The sequence below is a fragment of the Quercus robur genome, chromosome 2 (genome assembly GCF_932294415.1).
Source record: "Quercus robur chromosome 2, dhQueRobu3.1, whole genome shotgun sequence".
NCBI lineage: Eukaryota > Viridiplantae > Streptophyta > Magnoliopsida > Fagales > Fagaceae > Quercus > Quercus robur.
In genome coordinates, this window is record NC_065535.1 from 59931537 (window position 1) to 59949866 (window position 18330).

Consider the following 18330-nt stretch of genomic DNA (forward strand, 5'->3'; position numbering starts at 1 on the left):
AGGATCATAAAAATGGTAGGATCATGTAGGATCATATAGGATCATAAGATCGTATGGGATCCTACCAAAAACAAAAAAATTTGGTTTTTTTTTTTTTTTTATGGGATAAATTTTTTGTTTTGATAAAGCTTTAAGGGTTTTTATTTTTTCATGTTGTGATAGTATGATTTTTTATTTTATTTTTATAAAATTATGTTAATCTAAGCAAATGTTTTATAGTTTTTAGTTCACTTGTAATCAAAATGAATGAATGGATTTATCAAAAAAAAAAAAAAAAGAATGAATGCTTCATCATTTCTAAATGAAGAATTTGATGTTGGCTTTGCTGCCTTATAAACTATAATATTGTTAAATTTGTTTAATCAATATACTAATTTGTGTTCTAATATTACTAAATTTTTTTTTTATATATAATTTTATTAGTTATGCTTGTATTTGTATATTGATTGATTGATTTTTTGAGCATGCTCTTTAATTGTTACAAGTGGTATAACTTGAATAGTTGAATTTGAAATTGTATCTTGATGTCTTTTGTAGCTCTAATATACAAATATATAATGTCTACATAGATGATGAAATGGATGATAATGATTAGGAATTTAGGACGGTGGTTATAAGAACCTTAGAATGAGAATAATTAAATGTTCACTTCACCTTAATATTCATCTTGCTTTTGGATTTTATATTGTAGTTAGCTAGTTTCCATTTGCTAACTTATTTTGAATTTCAAACTTGGAACTTAAAATTTAGAAAATATTTTCCATATGTTTTGATAAATATTTTGGTATTTGGTTGCTAATTAAACATTTATTGAACTTTTTAGATACATTGGGTCACAACTTAAATGTATTTGTTTTGTTAATATAGACTTAGCGATGTATGACATGCAAATTACATCATATGATGCAAATCTTAGTTTTTTTATGGATAAATTTATAATTTACGTGATTATTCAACATACAAAGTTATTATTAATGTGTTTTTTACTTTAAATCTGAAAATATATAGGATCTTACCATTCAGAATCCGATTCATGATTTGATCTTATGATCTACAATTCTATATACCTTCAACAATTCTACGTAGGATCCCGATTTTGACAACCTTAGTTTGAGAAATGATTATAAGTTAGTTTTTTGCCTTTTTTATATACCGTTTGCAAGCTACACACAACTTTTTGTCTCAATTTAATTTTATTTCAGATAATCTAACTTTCAGCTTTTAAAGAATATAAACTAGATTTTAAATTTTTGTCTTGTATTATAAAAATAAATAAACAATTCCCATAAATTTGGTCAAACCTCGGCCTATTTTCAGTTTTTCACCTCACCAAAATAAGTTATATCAAAAGCACACTTACAGGAGAGATAATTTCCATAACAAGCATTTTTTTTTTTTTTCCAGAAAATTTATTTACTTCTTATTTGGAGGATAAATGGATTATTATATACATTTGTTAAAACCATATCATGGATTGGAGGCTAAACACCAGTCAAGAATACTTGTGTTCTGCAGAAGGCCAGAGTGTTGACGGTGGGCACTTTCCATGCTAACTTCTTGATTGTCTTCAGTCCAGGCAGATATATCATTCTCACTTGGTTCCCAACCCTATTATAATTACATAACAAAGCTCATCCTGTTATCCTCAAAACACAAAGCCTTCTGTTTGTATGTATTCAGGTATTAAGCTAATGAAAATCTGTGCTTTAGGCACAACAGGTCGCATTTCTCACAAAATTTGAGAAAAATATCACTTTTTTTTCGAGGCTCTAAACCCCTGGTTAACAACAAAACTACCATAGGAGAGAAATAACATGCACTACAAAAGAGAGAATATAAACACCAAGAAAAGCACTGATGAAAACCTTTCTATTATTGACGATGACAAAACTTTAGACGAGCATAAAATAACAGAAGGAAATTTATTTTTGAATTAAATAAGCTACAACTGAAATCAGTAAGATGATGATCGCCATTAAAACATGTTTAAAGTTCAGGAGCCCTGCATCTATTCTCCTCACTGACTCAAGCTCTGATGTAGAATTTGCAGACACCACTTTGGTCATACCAACTGTAACACTTACCTGATTCTTGTCCAACTGGAAACAAAGAAATAGGCAAGACAGCAATAACAACAAGGTTCAATTCCAAATACTTTGAAAATATAATTTTCAGTAAAACAGAGTTCAAACAGAAAAAAGGGGTAATGATGGAAAATGAGGATATTTCAGATATCTTACCAATTAAATTATTCTATTTTTCCCCACATACATTATTCTTTTATTCTATGGAGTTTTAAACGAAAAAAAATAAAATAAAAATAAAAACAAAAAACAGTTAGGGTTGGCTGCATTTTAGGACAGCTTTTGAGATTTGAGCTGACAGCTTTTGAAGCTTTTGTAAAATTGGAATCCTAAAAGATCACATCTATTCCAGGGAGTAAATCATTTGTAACAAGTATTGGTATTGTGAGAGAGGCAGTCGGTTAGCTAGGATTAGGATGTTCTCAGTCCATGTTAGAATCACACATGCTATGCACGGTTGAAAATTCTTGAGTTTTCTGTGATTCTTGATCCAAATTCTCATCTTTAAATTCTTTAATTAGTGTTTATTTACTCATGAGGAAGACTGGGGGAGAGGCAGAGGCAAGGCTGGAATCTCTTTGAAGCATTGGGAGGGGTTGGGTATGCAGGAAGTCTCCAAATCCTCTGCAGTTCAGAATATGTGTAAAGAATTGGTGGATCAGAATGCTCAAGGGAAATGGACCCAATTTCAAGATTAAAATTTTTTGTTTTGAATTGGATAAAGGGAAGCTGCTCATTTGGAAATTCCATGCTCCTGTTAAAAAGAATGGGGGAATTGTTGTCAAATATGGAGGTAGTGGAATAAAGCATTTTTTAATGGTCTACTTGCTACTTGGACAGTGTTTGGACACAAATCCCCTTTTATCTAGTAAAGAAGTCTGTTGAAGCTCCGTGAATATCATTTGGTGGGATGGAGGTTTTCACTTTTGATTGGAGGCCAAAATGTGGCATGTTGCTAATGCTAATAAGCAATTGTTCCTAAGAGAATGGAACCCCAGGCTGCAGATGGAAAAGATAAGATTTAATAAGATTCCAATCTGGAATAAATTCGGCATCTACCAATTAAATTTTGGGCTCCTAAATGCTTTAGCTATATTGCTAGTGGTATTGGAAAGCCCCTTTTTGCTGATGCTATCACTGATCAGCAGAAGAGGCTCGGGTTTGCCAACATTTGTGTGGAATTTGGGCTTGAGGATGCACTTCCAGATTTTTTACTAGTTGAATCACTTGATGGATCAACTCTTGGAGGCTTCTATAGAATACCCCTGGAAGCCACCTATACTTTTCATTGTAAGGTGTTTTGGTCTTTCTAACAGAGCATGAGCAAAGAAAGAGGATAAAGTCTGGTATAAAGGAATGGTACAAAAATAACAAGAACAAACAAAGCCTTAGTCCCAAAATTTTGGGATTGGCTATGGATAATCAATAGATTAGTTATAAGGTCAATCATATGTATTATTTTCCTCCATTATACTCTATCTAAAGTCATATTCTTTGTTACTGCCTTAATTGAAATGTCATTTTTTATTACTTTTACTAATGTCATTTTTGGTCTTCCTCTACCTTTTTTTCGTTCCCTTAACTTGGATAAACTCGCTCTTTCTTACTGTTGCAGTAGTCACTATCCTCTGAAGTTTGAACATGACCAAATCATCTCAAGTGATTTTCCATCATCTTTCAGGAAAATTTCCTCATTTCGAATCCTATCATTCCGTGTATTTCCACTTATCTATCTTAACATTCTCATTTCAGCTACACTCATTTTAAGAATATGCTGCTTCTTAACATTCGGTACCATAAAGCATAGCTGGTCATCTAACAGTCTTATAAAAATTTTCCTTTAACTTAATAGATATTCTACAATCATACAACACTCCCGACGCGCTTCTCCACTTCATCCACATTGCTTTTATTCTATAATTCACATCCACTGAAATTTCTCTATTGATCCAAGATATAAAAAGCTTTCACTCTTTAGTATCTCTTGATCATGAAGTCTTATTAACCCTTTGTTTGTGTTTCTATATTTACTAAACTTACATTCCATGTACTTTGTTTTAGTCCAATTTAATTGAAAGCCTTTAGATTCTAAAGCATCTCTCCAAATTTCTAACTTGGCATTAACTCCACTTCTAGTTTCATCCACTAAAACTATATCATCTGCAAAAAACATACACCAACGACTTCCTCTTGGATCGATTTAGTGAGCTCATCCATCACTAGTGCAAAGAGATATGGACTTAATAGTGATCCTTGATGCAAACCTATAGTGATAGGAAACTCACTTGTGGTTCCTCCACTTGTTCTCGCACTAGTTATCACTACGTCGTACATATCCTTAATCAACTTAATATACTTCATAGGAACTCATTTCTTTTCCAAAACCCACCACATAACCTCTTTAGGGACCCTATTGTATGTTTCTCTAGATCAATGAAAACCAATGAAGGAATGGTACTTTTCAACAACAAAAAAAAGTTTGGTAATAAGTAATGGTGTAAAATGAGAATAGATTAGAAGTAGTATTTCTCCTATCCGATAGGAGGTAAAGTCTAAAGGAAAGCAGGAAGATGAGAAAAACATTGAGGCTATCAAGTTGCAGGCTCTGCTTCCCCAAAAAATTCCTCTTGGAAGAGGGTTCCAGGGGCCAGAACTGCTCACTCTGATGATGCTGTTATGAGATCTAAACCTGCCGTTGGAAAAAGGATACTGATGAAGGATGTGGAAGGTCCTTATAGCAGTTGTGACAAGGTCTAGAGGGCAGACTACTTAAAAGGAGTTTTTAGATGCAACTTTGAAGCTGGGTGCAAAACTAAAGCCGAAGAAAGCTGGGAAAGCTAAGGAAAATGTTGATTATGTGGATCAGGAAGATTTAGCATGTGCTTCTCCAATTGGAGAGTGATGTTTGCCATTTCCTTGATACAAGCCAATGAAGCTTCTTATCTGGAATGGTAGAGGTTTAAATGACCCTTTCAAACAAAAAGAGGTTAAGAATGCTAGAGGCTTAAATCCATAGGGAAAACCTAGTATGTTAATTAGAGACTAGAGTTAAGGGTGAAAATTCTATGAAAATTAAGGATTTTTTTATTCCCCAATTGGAGTTTCATGAATAACTATGAGAATCATGAGTTAGGCAGAAATTGACTATGCAGGTGTAATGAAGCATATAATGTAAATCTGATTTAGAAATCTAACCAATTTCCTGTTGCGATACAATTTAAAAAGTGTACCACAAAGATCTTGGCTAACAGATTAAAGGCTTTTCTTCATAATCTGATTAGTCCTACTCAAACTTCATTTATACCCAAAAGAAGCATCACTGAGAATGTGCATTTAGCTTAGGAATTGGTGGGGAACTACCACAGGGATCTTGGTTCACTGAGATGCACAAGAAAAGTGGATCCAATGAAGGCCTATAATAGTTTATTAGAACTTTTTACTCGACACTTAGGCCACTGTTGGTATTGCTCATAGATTCATTGGTTAGATTGAATCTTGTATTACTTAACCAAAGTTTTCAGTGGCAATAAATAGCCCCTTGGTGGATTAATTTAAAGGTGGAAGGGGTCTTAGGCAAGGTGATCCTTTTTCACCCCCAACCTGTTTGTTATAGATATGGAGGCGTTCTTAAAAAAGATGAGTAGGTTGGCAAGGACAAAGGACAGATTCAAGTATTGCTCTAGGTGTGATAAGGAGGCACTCTCTCATCTTTGTTTTGCTGATGATTTGATGCGCTTTGCTACTGCAAAGGAAGGCTCCATTCAATCTTTCAGAATGTTACTATTCAGTTCAAACTGACTTCTGGCCTAGCTGTTAATCCATCAAAGATTGAGGTCTTTCTCTCAGCTGTTACCAGTGAAATGAAGCAGAAAATTCTGACACTTTCAAACTTTAAAGAGGGCTCTTTACCTGTCAAGTACTTGGGCCTGCACCTCATTTCTGGTAAATTGGCTCCTAAGGTTTGTAAACTGTTGGCTAACAAGATTGCTGCCAGGATAAACACACATGGTCTGCTAGAAGGCTGTCTTTTTTATGGAAGACTGCAGCTTATACAATCTGTTTTGTTTTGTTCTGTTTTTTTTTTTTTTTTTTTTGTTTTTGGGTGGCATTCAAGTGTATTGGAAAAGCACTTTTATTTTGACTGTAAAGGTGATCAAGGACATTGAAAGGCTCTTCAATTCCTACTTATGGAGTGGTGTGGGGCAGCCTAGTGATTGGAGGCTTGGGATGAATTGTAGACCCAAACATCTTGGGTTTGATCCCCACTAGGAGTTCTCTTGGATTACATGATACACGGTTCTGGTAGGTGAGGTTGTGTATCCATGGTTTACTCCCCAAAAGTAGGTCCAAAGGGCCTTGCCTTGGTGAGGTTCCATGTCATCAAAAAAGATCTGTCTCCCTAAGTCTTTGGGGGAGGGATTGGGCTTGAAAACAAGTGTTAAAGGCAGTTAGCAGATCAAACATCTATGACAAATTTATATACCCTGACAAGAATAAGGCAGCTTTAAACCTGCTTAAAAGAAATCGACCCACTGTTAAGAAGAATATAAATAAATAGGAAGCACCTACCATGGAACCAGTAGCTGACAACTCAGTCACTTCTTCCTTACTTTCTCTTGCACAAGTAACATCAGTCAAATCATGCTTGGGCAATGAAAATTCTTCACTGTTCCCTCGACCATTATGGCCAGTATCTACAGGGTGGTGCATGTTCATCTGCTGTAACTTCAGAAGCAAATTGTGGTTCTCCACTGTCAATGTAGATATCTGCACATAACACAAAATATCTTGAGTCTGCAGGAACTGTGCTGAGTTCAGAAAAACTCCATTTTATCTTTAGAAGCATACCCTCATATTTAAGACTTGCTACAACCAAAAAGCCGACCCCAAAGTTTTGGGATTTAGGCTTTGTTGTTGTTGTTCTTGGTGTTATTCTTACCATAACCAAATTTCTACATTTTTTTATTCTTAAACTCCACAAAGTTTTACACAAAAACAAGACTAAACATATGCCTCAATCCAATAATTGAAAAGCATAATTTGTGAGTCATGTGCAGTCCCCACTTTTAATTTTCTTAAGGCGAAAAACACATTTTGGTCCCTACATTTTCAGCCGATTCCGTTTTAGTCCCTAAGTTTTTTTTTTACCGCTTTTAGTCCCTCTCCTGAAAAACGCTTCCATTTTAGTCCCTGCCGTTACATCAGAAACGGATATTGCAGACGTGGCAAACGGCAAAGTTAAATAATAATAAACTAATGTCCACGTGGTCTAAATTAATAATAAAAAATATTATTTAATGCCACATCAGCATCTAAATTAAAAAAATTAATTTATTAATTTTAACTAAATAAAAAAAATTAAAAACAGAATTAAAAACTAAAAATCTTATGAATTGAGATCTAAGTGTGCCTTGAACAAGAACAACAAGAACACAAACACAGATCCAAGAACACAAACCTAGAAATTATTTAAAAAAAAAAAAAAAAAAAAAAAAACTAACCAAAGCCAGAAATTCCCCAGGCCAAGAAAATCAACCCACAGCCACAAACCCACTAATCACTTTAATAAGCTCACCAAACAAAACAGTAACCCTGGTTAGAGATCAGAGAGACACAACAAATTCTACAAAACAAACAAACAAATAGAAAATAGAAAAAGCACGAAGAAAACGAGAGAGAGATCACGGAGAGAGAGACACTTTTTTTAAAAGTTAAAACTGTTGTTCACGCTTCCATTGTAGAGATCAATCGAAGACCACCAAGATGGCGTGTTTAGCGGCAGGGACAAGGGTCGTTGGTTGTTGTCCTCTCACAGTACGAGGAGGAGGCTCGTCGTTGTCGCCAAGATCGGAGGCTTTGTTGTTTTCGAAGGTATCAGTACTGGTACGGATGGGTGAGGCTAAGAAGGGTTTGACGGTGAAGGCGATGGCGGTGGAGCCGAAATTCATAGGGACGCAGAGGAAAGAGCAGCAGTTGGCGGAGATGATAGAGAAGAAGGTGATAGAAGCGAAGGAGGTGTGCGGCGAGGACGGGAGATCGGACGAGTGCAAAGTGGCGTGGGACGAAGTGGAAGAGATTAGCCAAGCCAAAGCCGATCTGAGGCTCAGGTTGGAGAAACAAGATCCTCTCGAGTTCTTTTGCCTGGGTTGTTGTGGGTTTGTGAGTTTTGCTGATCTGGGTTTGTGGATTTGTGGCAGATTGGTGCACTGATCTGTGGCGAATTTGTGGGTTATGATTCAAAGGCTGGGTTTGAGAGAATGGTGGGATTTGGAGGATGGTGGAGATCGGTGGGTTTTCAAGTTGGATTTGATTTTGTGTTTCGATGGATTGGTGGGTTTCCACTTGGAGATTGGTGTTGATTTTGTGAACAAAGAGGATGCAGGTCTTTTGATTTTAATGGGTGTATGTTGGGTTAAAATTTTTGAATGTGCAGATCTGTTTCTGGGTTTGATTGTTGGTGTATGTTGATTTCTGGGTTTTCAATTTTGGTGCGTGTATGTTGATTTCTGGATTTTGGTTGGTGTATGTTGATTATTGTTTGATCTAAGTTCTGAATTTCGATTTGTTTGGTTACAAAGAACGTACTGGAAAGGCAAAGAAAAGAAAAGACAAGAACTAGGAATTAATTTACTAAAAACATGGAGAATATGAACGGTAAGAAAACGAAGAACACAAAGATGATCTTCCAACAAAATAATGAAAAGAAAAAAAAAATTTATATTAATTATTAATTATTATTTAAATAATTAAATAATAACTAAAATTTTATTTTATTTTAAAATGCTGATGTGGCATATAAAAATGCCACTTAATCGCCACATCAACGCCACATCGGCGCCATGTCAGCTAATAGGGTTTTCCGTCTACCACCTAGGATTTTGCCCTAACGGCACTGACGGAAAGAACTAAAACAGAAGACGTTTTTCTAAATAGGAACTAAAAGCGGTAAAAAAAAAACTTAGGGACCAAAGTGGGAATCGCGTGAAAATGTAGGAACGAAAATGGGTTTTTCGCCTTTTCTTAAAACACAAAAACATACAACTTTTTTCGTTTAAGAAAGCAGATCATTCATAACTCAGTTTATTAAATTTTTATATAGGATTCATCAAGGCTTTTCTATATTGGATTGAAGTGAGACACTGTCGGGACAAAAAATCTTTTATCATAGTTTTTAGTTAGTGACTACCAAGTTGCTGATTATTGAATAGTTTTATACTTTTGCTTAATTTTGATATGCAGATATTAAATACATACTTCAGGTGATACTTAAATTTAGGAGGTAAATGCTAAAGAGACAACAAAAAGGGATATTTTATAGATAAAACCAGCTTTTGATCTGAAAAATCAAATCACACATGTAATTGGTCCATACCTGCTTATGAAGACGCTCTCTTTCAATTGACAGTTGCACAACTAAATCTGTAATAACTTTTTTCCGGGTAGCAATGTCCTTTGCGTTTGCTATTTTCATTTCCTCAGCTTGATGCAAAGATGCCTCCAAGGATTCCAGTCTGCTACTGAAAAAGCTCAGTTCCTTATGTAGCTCCATATTAGATTCGGATAATATGATACATTTCTCCTCAGTACTATCAGCCCGAGTTTCTGCTTTTAAAACCTTCAACTTCAGATCCTTAATCAAATTCTCCATGTCTCCAATTGTAGAATTCAACATGCTCTGCTTCTCCTCACTAGCTTCAGCAGATGCCACTGCATGCTGTAGTCGATAATCAGATTCCTGCAATTGCCTCTCAAGTAAATTCACCTTCTCAGAGATATTACCACCATCTTTAAGAAGACCCAGCTCATCCTTAAGTTCAATATTGGTTTCTGCTAATAATTTACACTTGGCTTCAGCGCTTTCTGCCCTACTTTCTGCTTTAGATATTTTTTCTTTCAGACCCACAATAACATTGTCCATTTCACTGCTTTCAAGCTTGTGCAAATTAATTTCTTTGGATTTCAACTGTTCTGTAGTGCGTTCAAGCTCACGTCTTAGCTCAGCTTCCCTCTGAACAGCACCATTCAAATTAAACTGAAAAATATGGAGACGACCCAGTAGTTCTTTTGAAATTCCCATCAGAATTTCTGAGGCATTATCTGCCTGGAACCATCTCTCCCAAATATCTGCTCCTTCTTCCTCTAGGAAAAATACTTCTTGCTCTGAAGAATGTAGCCTCAGCTTCAATTCTTCTTCAATTTGCCTTGATTCGGTCAACTTCTTCTCAATATCCATCTCTCTAGACAAAGACTTTTCCAGCAGCCTGAGAATATGTCTTTGTTGTTCAGCAGTTTGCATTTTTATATTTGCATAGGTATCCAAAAATTGATCATCCCCCGGAAAGTCCACACCTTTATCATTATTCCCTGTCAACATGCATTCATTAGAAACTGAGATACCAACATAACAATTAAAAATTTTCTCATCTAATATTGCACTAAATTATAACGGCACCAGAGAGAAAAACTTAATCTGTCACAAATCTTCATTAGGAAGAACAGAATTGAGCCATTCAATTATAAAAACGATCTGAAGATGTTCAGTTGCCACATACAGCTGCCATAGTGGTTCAGCCATTTGAGTGGTAAACATATAAAAAATATATATTATAATATATTAAAAGAATGATTATAAAAAGCCTTTTCACTGCTTATAGTCAACTTCACATTTCTTTAGCACAAACAACCCTGTTCCACTCCATGAATTTCTACAGCTACCTCTCATATTATGATCATATTAATCCATAATACTAAAAATTATGATGATGATGATAACAATTATTTGTTATTATAAACTACATTTACTTTCTATAGCTTACAATGCTCATCCCGGTTAGAACTTGCCAAGATCCTCTGGAACTTCGCAGATTGCATCCTAATTTCAGAGACCTGATCTTGCGACTGCTTCAAAGATAGTTCAGAATCACACAACTTTCCTTCCATTTCCACAAAAGTTTCTCCCAAGTGTTTGAATAAAGATACTATCTCATGGGCACTAATTACATCTGCTTGAAGTGTAGACATGAATTTATCCACTTCTTGCACCTCTGAATCTAAAATTCCAGATAAGAGATCAAATTCCAAAGCCTTCTCAAAAGAATTACTCGACATGCCTTCTCCCCGTGACACAAAGGCTTCATAGTCACTTTCCCTGGTCGCCACTTGCATCATAAGGACACTTAGGTTAACCAATTTTTCAGAAGAACATGCTAAATCTAATTCAACTCTCGTTAGAAACTCCCCAGCATTTCCTAATTCTCCAACAACCTCTCCATTAGATGAACTCCCTTCAAGTGAGTCAACTTTATTAGACTCTGTCTCTGGATAACCAGTAACAACATCATCATGAGATACACTTGCTTCACCAAAAGCATCAGTTTCCATTGCAATTGTCTAGCTCTTAAAACCTGGAAAATGAACTAAAAGAATAAGTAAATTAGAGCAAGTTGTAAAGGAAAACAGTTGTAAATTATCTAAATATCATGAAAATTAATGCACTACAGTTAGCTAAGGAGAATTTGTTTCCAAATAATGGGAAACAGAAACAAAATTTCAGAGAATAGAGGAAGCAAATATTTCATGTTTTCACTAAGAATGAAAATGGTAGAAACTACTACTTCTATTTCTACTATCAGTTCACAAATGCCACCACCATCCCACCACAGCCACTGCTGCCACCCTTTCACCACCACCTCCAACACCACTGTGCCATCATCCTCACCACTGACACTGCCACTGCAATATCAATTTCAGCACCACCACTACCTCAGCTATGTCCAGTTACGGAAAATATTATAAGACCTAGCCCCCCCCCCCCCCCCCCCCCCCCCAGAATGTAATTTCTATTTAATAGTATATATAAGATTTGAAAGTTTGAACCCAAAAAATTTATATTCCCCTATTCCTCCCACAACCCCCCCCCCCCCCACAAAAAAAAAAAAAAAAAAAAAAAAAATTTGAAAGCTGGCCAAAAGAACCCAAAAAAACATAGCCACCTCACCACCTAACCTATATATGTGTTTAGCATGACACTTAGATTATTTTCTCTTTATTACCAATGTTAAAATTTTGGGAATTTGGGATTTGGGTGCTGTGATGCTGTTTTGCTCCTTGGGTTCCTTTTTTTTTTTTTTTTTGGTGGTGCCTACAATTGGGTTTTATTTATTTATTGATAAATATAATAAAATTCCAACCTATGGCATCTGCTTTATGATGATTGCTCTTTATCATTAGGCCAAGACACTAATTGATTTTTGATATAGGCAGGGTTTGAATGCCAAATCTCTTATTTGACAACAAGAGATTGTAAGCTAACTGGAACCCACACTTTTTTTTTTTTTTAACTTGGTAAAACTAAATATTCTTTTAGTTAAAAGAATTCAAACACGATAGATGAGATGCTTTTACTTTACCACTTTGAAATAATTTTTTAAGGAATGCAACATAAATTCCCCAATACGAATGCTCCTTATGTTGAGAAACAAGGTCAAGCTCACCATCAACAAGATTTCTTTACAAATTACAATTGAATTGAGCATCATTATTAAAGTAGACATTTCTGTGCTACAATAGATTCTAAATTTTAAAAATTAAAAAATATATATATATATATATATATTTGGCTTAGTGAAGATGAAAAGATGTTTATTCTTAGCTCAACTATGGTTCCTCTATAGGCACATAAATCTTTTAGAATTGATTATATTTGTTTTGGTCAAAAAAATTTATATGCTTGACTTCATAGATCATGAAAAACTACTATTGGAACTGGAATTGGAACTTCATCATCATAAGCATAATGTAAGTTTGCTTTTTTATTTCAAAAGATTATCAAATATTATTTTTACTATGCAAATGGCTTATAAGGACTAGAAAATCAGTAGCCTAACACTATCAACTTGTGGATGTACTTGTAATTGCTCTTCTAGTTTCAACCACAACTATGGAATGAGCATTTTTAGCCATGAATATTGTCAAAACTAGGCTTAACAACAAAATGGAAGGTAATGTTCTAAAAAATTCCTGGATTTTGTACATTGAAAGGGAAATTGCTACGAAATTAGGTTCATAATCAATCATTAATGACTTTCAAGATTTGAATAAAACATCAAGTTCTATTTTGATAGATCATAGATGATTGAGTTGAAATGTATTAAGAAACAATTATTTTATTTTGTTCATATTTTGTTATTACTAAATAAATTCTAGTTCTTCTTAAAAAAAGACAAATAAATAAATTCTAGTTTATTTTTCATATATTAATTTAGGTTTGCATTTTAATATATTTCTTATTCTTAAGTAGTCAAATTTTGTTGGCTCATAGTTTGGCACCCCAAAAGATAAAATCTTAGTTTTGCCCTTGACTATGTCTTGGCAAAGCTGTCTTAGTGGTTCACTTCCATATCATATAAAGCAAATTTTTTTCTTCCCAAAGCCATTGCAATACATTGTAAGATCTCCCAGCTCAGGCGATAGAGCAGGATCAAGTGCAAAAAAACAAATAATTGCACTAAACAAAAACTCTAAAGCCAATAAGCTTTACCTCGAATGACATGTCATTCCCTATAAGAACATGGAGGTGATTAGTTCAAAGATCCACTGGGTGTGCATTTTACTAAAAAAAAAAAAAAACTCAATAATTTCCTTAAATATCTTCACTAAAATTTACAACTTAACTTATATATAAGTTATAACTATAAATGAACACTCACTAGAAATCCAATCCAAGTTTCACCCTTCAGTAAGTGGAACAAATTATAAACTCCGCACGTATGCACAAAACACAAACAAGAAAACCATTTTCCTACCTCAAACCAATCCAAATTTCTCTTCTAACTTCTCAAACTACCTCCATAAACCAACAAAAGAATCCCTCTACAAAAAAAACTTGAAACAATTCAATGAATGAACAATCCTTACTCCTAAACACCCATCTAAAAAAGTTGACAGTTCACCCCATGAAGGTTCAGTTTCTAATAGCAGCAATCCACATAATATCAGCCATAAAAAAATTAAAAAAAAAAAAAAAAAAAAAACCTTTATATAGCTTATAATAATTCATAATAGATAAAATTTTTTTTTTTTTGATAAATAAGAAAGAGTAATAGATAAAAATTTGAAACACCCAGATCCTAAATTTCCCACATATCATTGAAAAAAGAAGTTTCATTAACCAAACATAGAAACTACAAAATGCCCATCTCATGATTTGCACTGATGACACATATAAACCAAACATTGGAGATTATAAAAACAAACCACATTATTTTCCAACATGGTTTTTCCAAAAATCAATGAGGAAATGTAAAAAACATTGAATTTACCAGAAGAGAGAGAGAGAGAGAGAGTGTTACCTTATGAAGGAAAGTAGGAGAAGAGAACCGTCAAGGTGAAAAACTACCGGAGCACCGAACAGAAATGTGTTGGTTCGCTTTACCAATTGGCAATTAGCTAATTAATACTATAAATAGGACGTTAATTTTTAGTTAATAGTTACAAGACACAACCGTCGTCGTTTTTGTGTGAGGGCCCACTTTGACGTAATAAATTCTTTGTAGTAGCGGATTTTATATTTGTTATTACGAAATACGAAGTGAACCTATTACGTCGAGAGTCTTGCTTTTAAGGCGACTAGTCTACTAGTCTATTATATCTTCTTCTTTATTTAATACAACTAGTCTATATCTTCAAATGGACATGGTTTTTTCGATTAGTCAAATGGATAAGGTTTTGTACTAGATTGTCTCTGTTTTAGACTTTCTAGATTCTGTAAATTTTTAAATTTATGAGATAATATAAAGTAGTAAATAAATTTAGACAAAAAAAAAAAAAAAAAAAACCTCAAAAATTTAAAGGTAATAATAACTTTGGATTATTTACAATGACTTTTATTTTTTGTTATCTCATTTAACATTTTAATATTAGCTTTAGTTTTTTTTAATTGAATATTAGTTTTAGTTTTTTAAAATTAGTTGATTATAAAAAGATTAGGGTAAAATGCAAAATTTACTCTATGTTCGTTATAATTCATTTAAGTCCTCTAACTTTACTTTTATTTATTTCAGTCATCTAAATTTCAAGTTTATTCAATTATAATTCATTTAAATCCTCTAACTTTACTTTTATTTATTTCAGTCATCTAAATTTCAAGTTTATTCAATTAAGGCACCTTCATCAACTTCTGTTTTGTGGCTAATTGTCCAAATTTTTAATTTTTTCTTCGAAATTTTTAAATTTAAAAAAATTCAATTAACAATTGCAAAATATTTTCTATTTAGAAAAAAAAAAAATAGTGGAAGTTGAAGGAAATGTCTTAATTGAATAAATTTGAAATTTAGAGGACTGAAATGAACGAAAGCAAAATTAGAGGATTGAAATGAATTTTGGTGAAACTTAAAGAGTGGGTTTTGCATTTTAGCCAAAAAATTATTAATAAGTTATAAATGCACCCAATGAGTTTTGAATTCATTATCACATTTTCTATTCATTCTTATATGAGAAGGAAGTGCCATTTGAGACATGGTTCATTGGTCTAGATAGATTATAAATAAGTAAATAAAATTAATTCTTTGAAAAAAAAAATTACCTAGAAAGTAATCATATGTTACTTTAAGGAGAAAAAAAAAGGAGTTAAATTAACAATTTCTATTAAAGCATTACCGAAATAGAAAATTCTTACATAAATGAACATTTAAAGTTTTAAGTGAAAGTCATATTTAAAACATTTATATCACTGATAAATAACTACTTAAATGAACAAACAAAATATAATCAAAGAAACGGAGGGAAAAAAATTCATTGAAAGAGGGAGGCAGTGAGAGTCATCAATTTTATAAGGAAAAAATTTACTTTCAAATTGGTTTGGAGAAAAACTCCTTTAACACACTACATGGTAATTAATAAAACCATGCAACACCCACAATTGTGTTGGAAGGGGTATATCAGTTGTCGCTTTAATGAATTTGGATGTCATAAATTTTCATTTATTTTTATGTATTTACAACTGGTTATCTAGTAGTTGTATTTGATACTTCTAGAATTGCTTTTTTTAGTTGATCATCTAAATTTTTATTCCTTACAAAATGAATTTTATATGGATTATGTAATTGCTCTAGAAAACTTGTTAATGTTATGAAAGTTGGCATAGAGGCACACGGAATTATTAACTATTTATAGCATGTATTAAAACTAAATTGATTTTGAAGTGTTTTTTTTTTTTTTTTTAAATAAGGATTTTGAAGTGTTGTTAATACTGATTTGGAGGACTAAGGTGTGTTGTGGGTTTGAGTGTTGAGTGTTGGCAATGAAAGGATTTGGATGCTAAGGAGAGCTAAGGTAGTCATAGATAGGCCCATTTTGCCAAGGATCAGCGAGAAACCGTGGCTCACTTGATTATTTTTAAACTTCAATTCTGTCTAATAAAATTGTGCATTTTGCCAAGAATCAGCAAGAAACCGTGACTCATTTGATTATTTATAAACTTTTGCCTATTGGAATTGTGGGGGTGTTAATATATGACTCAAGGGCAAGATATAGTAACTTCACCATCAACATGTAATAGTAGGTAGGAGGTTGGTATATGAGGCTGGCATGCAAATAGCTCAATGTATCGTTCACCAAGACCGATCATGAGATAATCTTCGAAAAGTAAATCAGATTGTAAGATTAGTCAAATCACATTTATCATACCTAACCACCCACTCAGCATTTAATGCGATGTGACATGTCCCCTTGGTGGGAGTCCCAATCATTATGGACACACATCCAGACCAACAAAACAGATAGAGATTTGTCACATTCACAAAAAACAATATGAGAAGGCAATGGAGAATTTCCACTAGATTTTATATCTTCCACAATTCTAACTTTATCTTGAGATTGCTCACTACCACCTCCTACAATGGTGCTGCGTTTATTGTGTGTAGGTACTAGCGAGTTAGATCTTCTTTTGTGAGAGCCTCCATCAAATACCCTTCACCCAATCACCATACAATTTATCCCCCTACAAGAACACTTATTATGAGCCAGGATTCTAAAGTAAATTATGTGGGGGAATCTATTCATTCAAGGTTATACTCCCATTGTTGCTCTAGAGAGTTTCTTGCCTCATAGTTGTAATACTACATTCATTTGTTAAGATGCGGAACATAATGGTTTGCTGTCGCATCAAATTTTAGTCAAATCCAATTTGACTCGTGTAGTAATTTGTTGCCACATCAAAATTTATTCTTACTCTCATCCAAGAGGGAGTTAGGGTGGGCTGAGAGTTTCCTCTAAAGCTTGGTTTAAGTGAATCCCAAGTTTTTACACGTTCTTCATACACCAACTTTACTAATCGAAACTGCCAATGACTTGCTTTCCAACACAATCTCATTTTTATATCTTTAGATACAGTCATAATAGCACTAATTCAGAAATTTCTGGTTGAAATTGCATAGAGATATAGTGTCGGTATGATCGCACACCCTCTTATATCTAAAAGGCCACACTTTTTGAGACCACACACACAAAAGGTCAATGGACATAATATAAGGATGTGCTGAAGAGTTTTAATTTGTTGGTTACAAAAAAGGCACACACATCATTTTCTAGGTGAAGTTGATGGCTAAGAACTTCTTTGTCATCTCATCTATGCTGATTTCACTTTGGATTTTTCATTTCCACTAGTGTCCACTGTCCACAAATATGTGACACGTTCTGGGTTAATGGGGATGTAAATTTGACAAATTTTATTTACGGTTTGAATTTTTTTTTAAATATAGATATGATAAATTTTTAATTTGTGACTTTTGCTTCATAATTATTATTATCTATTATCCTTTTAAGATACTAACTAGTTTTTGCTATAGATGAGGTTTTTCAAATCTTTTAATGACAAAAAATTTTAGTAGTTGAACTAAATGGAACCAATTAACTCTTTGAATTTGCATTGAAATATTTTATCTCAATCCAATCTCCACAATTTTGTAATAAAAAAACTGAGAAGCCCAATAAAAATCAAGATCGTGTCCAAAGTCCAAACTACAAAACCCAATAAAATGTGTACATTTTGCGTGTCGCCGACTCGCCGCGTCCAAGTGAATAGACCTAATTGATAGTGAAATCTTTGTATATTTTATCTATTTATTTAGTATTTTAACACTGGGCCTCATCACATGCCTAATGTGACTCTTGGTGGGCAATTGGGCTCATGGGCCCATCTCCATCATATTCACTATCCACCATGATTCATATGTAACACAAAAAAAAA

At 33.6% G+C, this 18330-nt stretch overlaps 1 protein-coding gene across 2 annotated transcripts; it reads right to left on the reverse strand.

Annotated features, from left to right (window-relative positions):
- Window positions 1-1801: 1801 nt before the first annotated feature.
- Window positions 1802-14545, reverse strand: LOC126714299 (WPP domain-interacting tail-anchored protein 1). Of its 2 annotated transcripts, none has more exons than XM_050414393.1 (5): window positions 14435-14545; window positions 10901-11488; window positions 9457-10448; window positions 6654-6851; window positions 1802-2099 (listed from the first exon to the last, which is right to left on the reverse strand). In XM_050414393.1, exons 2-5 carry the CDS (start codon window positions 11463-11465, stop codon window positions 1923-1925), a joined length of 1932 nt encoding a protein of 643 aa, XP_050270350.1. In that variant the 5' UTR covers window positions 11466-11488; window positions 14435-14545; the 3' UTR covers window positions 1802-1922. The 2 variants fall into 2 exon arrangements, with proteins under 2 accessions (XP_050270350.1, XP_050270349.1); XM_050414392.1 differs by having other exon boundaries at window positions 10901-11500; window positions 14435-14539.
- Window positions 14546-18330: the final 3785 nt, after the last annotated feature.

Coding starts and splice junctions, on each gene's coding strand:
- LOC126714299 (XM_050414393.1), bottom strand. CDS start 11,465: ATGGAAACTGATGCTTTTGGTGAAGCAAGTGTATCTCATGATGATGTT. Junction 6,852..9,456: donor GAGAGCGTCTTCATAAGCAG/GTATGGACCAAT, acceptor TGTTATGTGCAG/ATATCTACATTGACAGTGGA. Junction 2,100..6,653: donor TGTCAGCTACTGGTTCCATG/GTAGGTGCTTCC, acceptor CTTTGTTTCCAG/TTGGACAAGAATCAGGTAAG.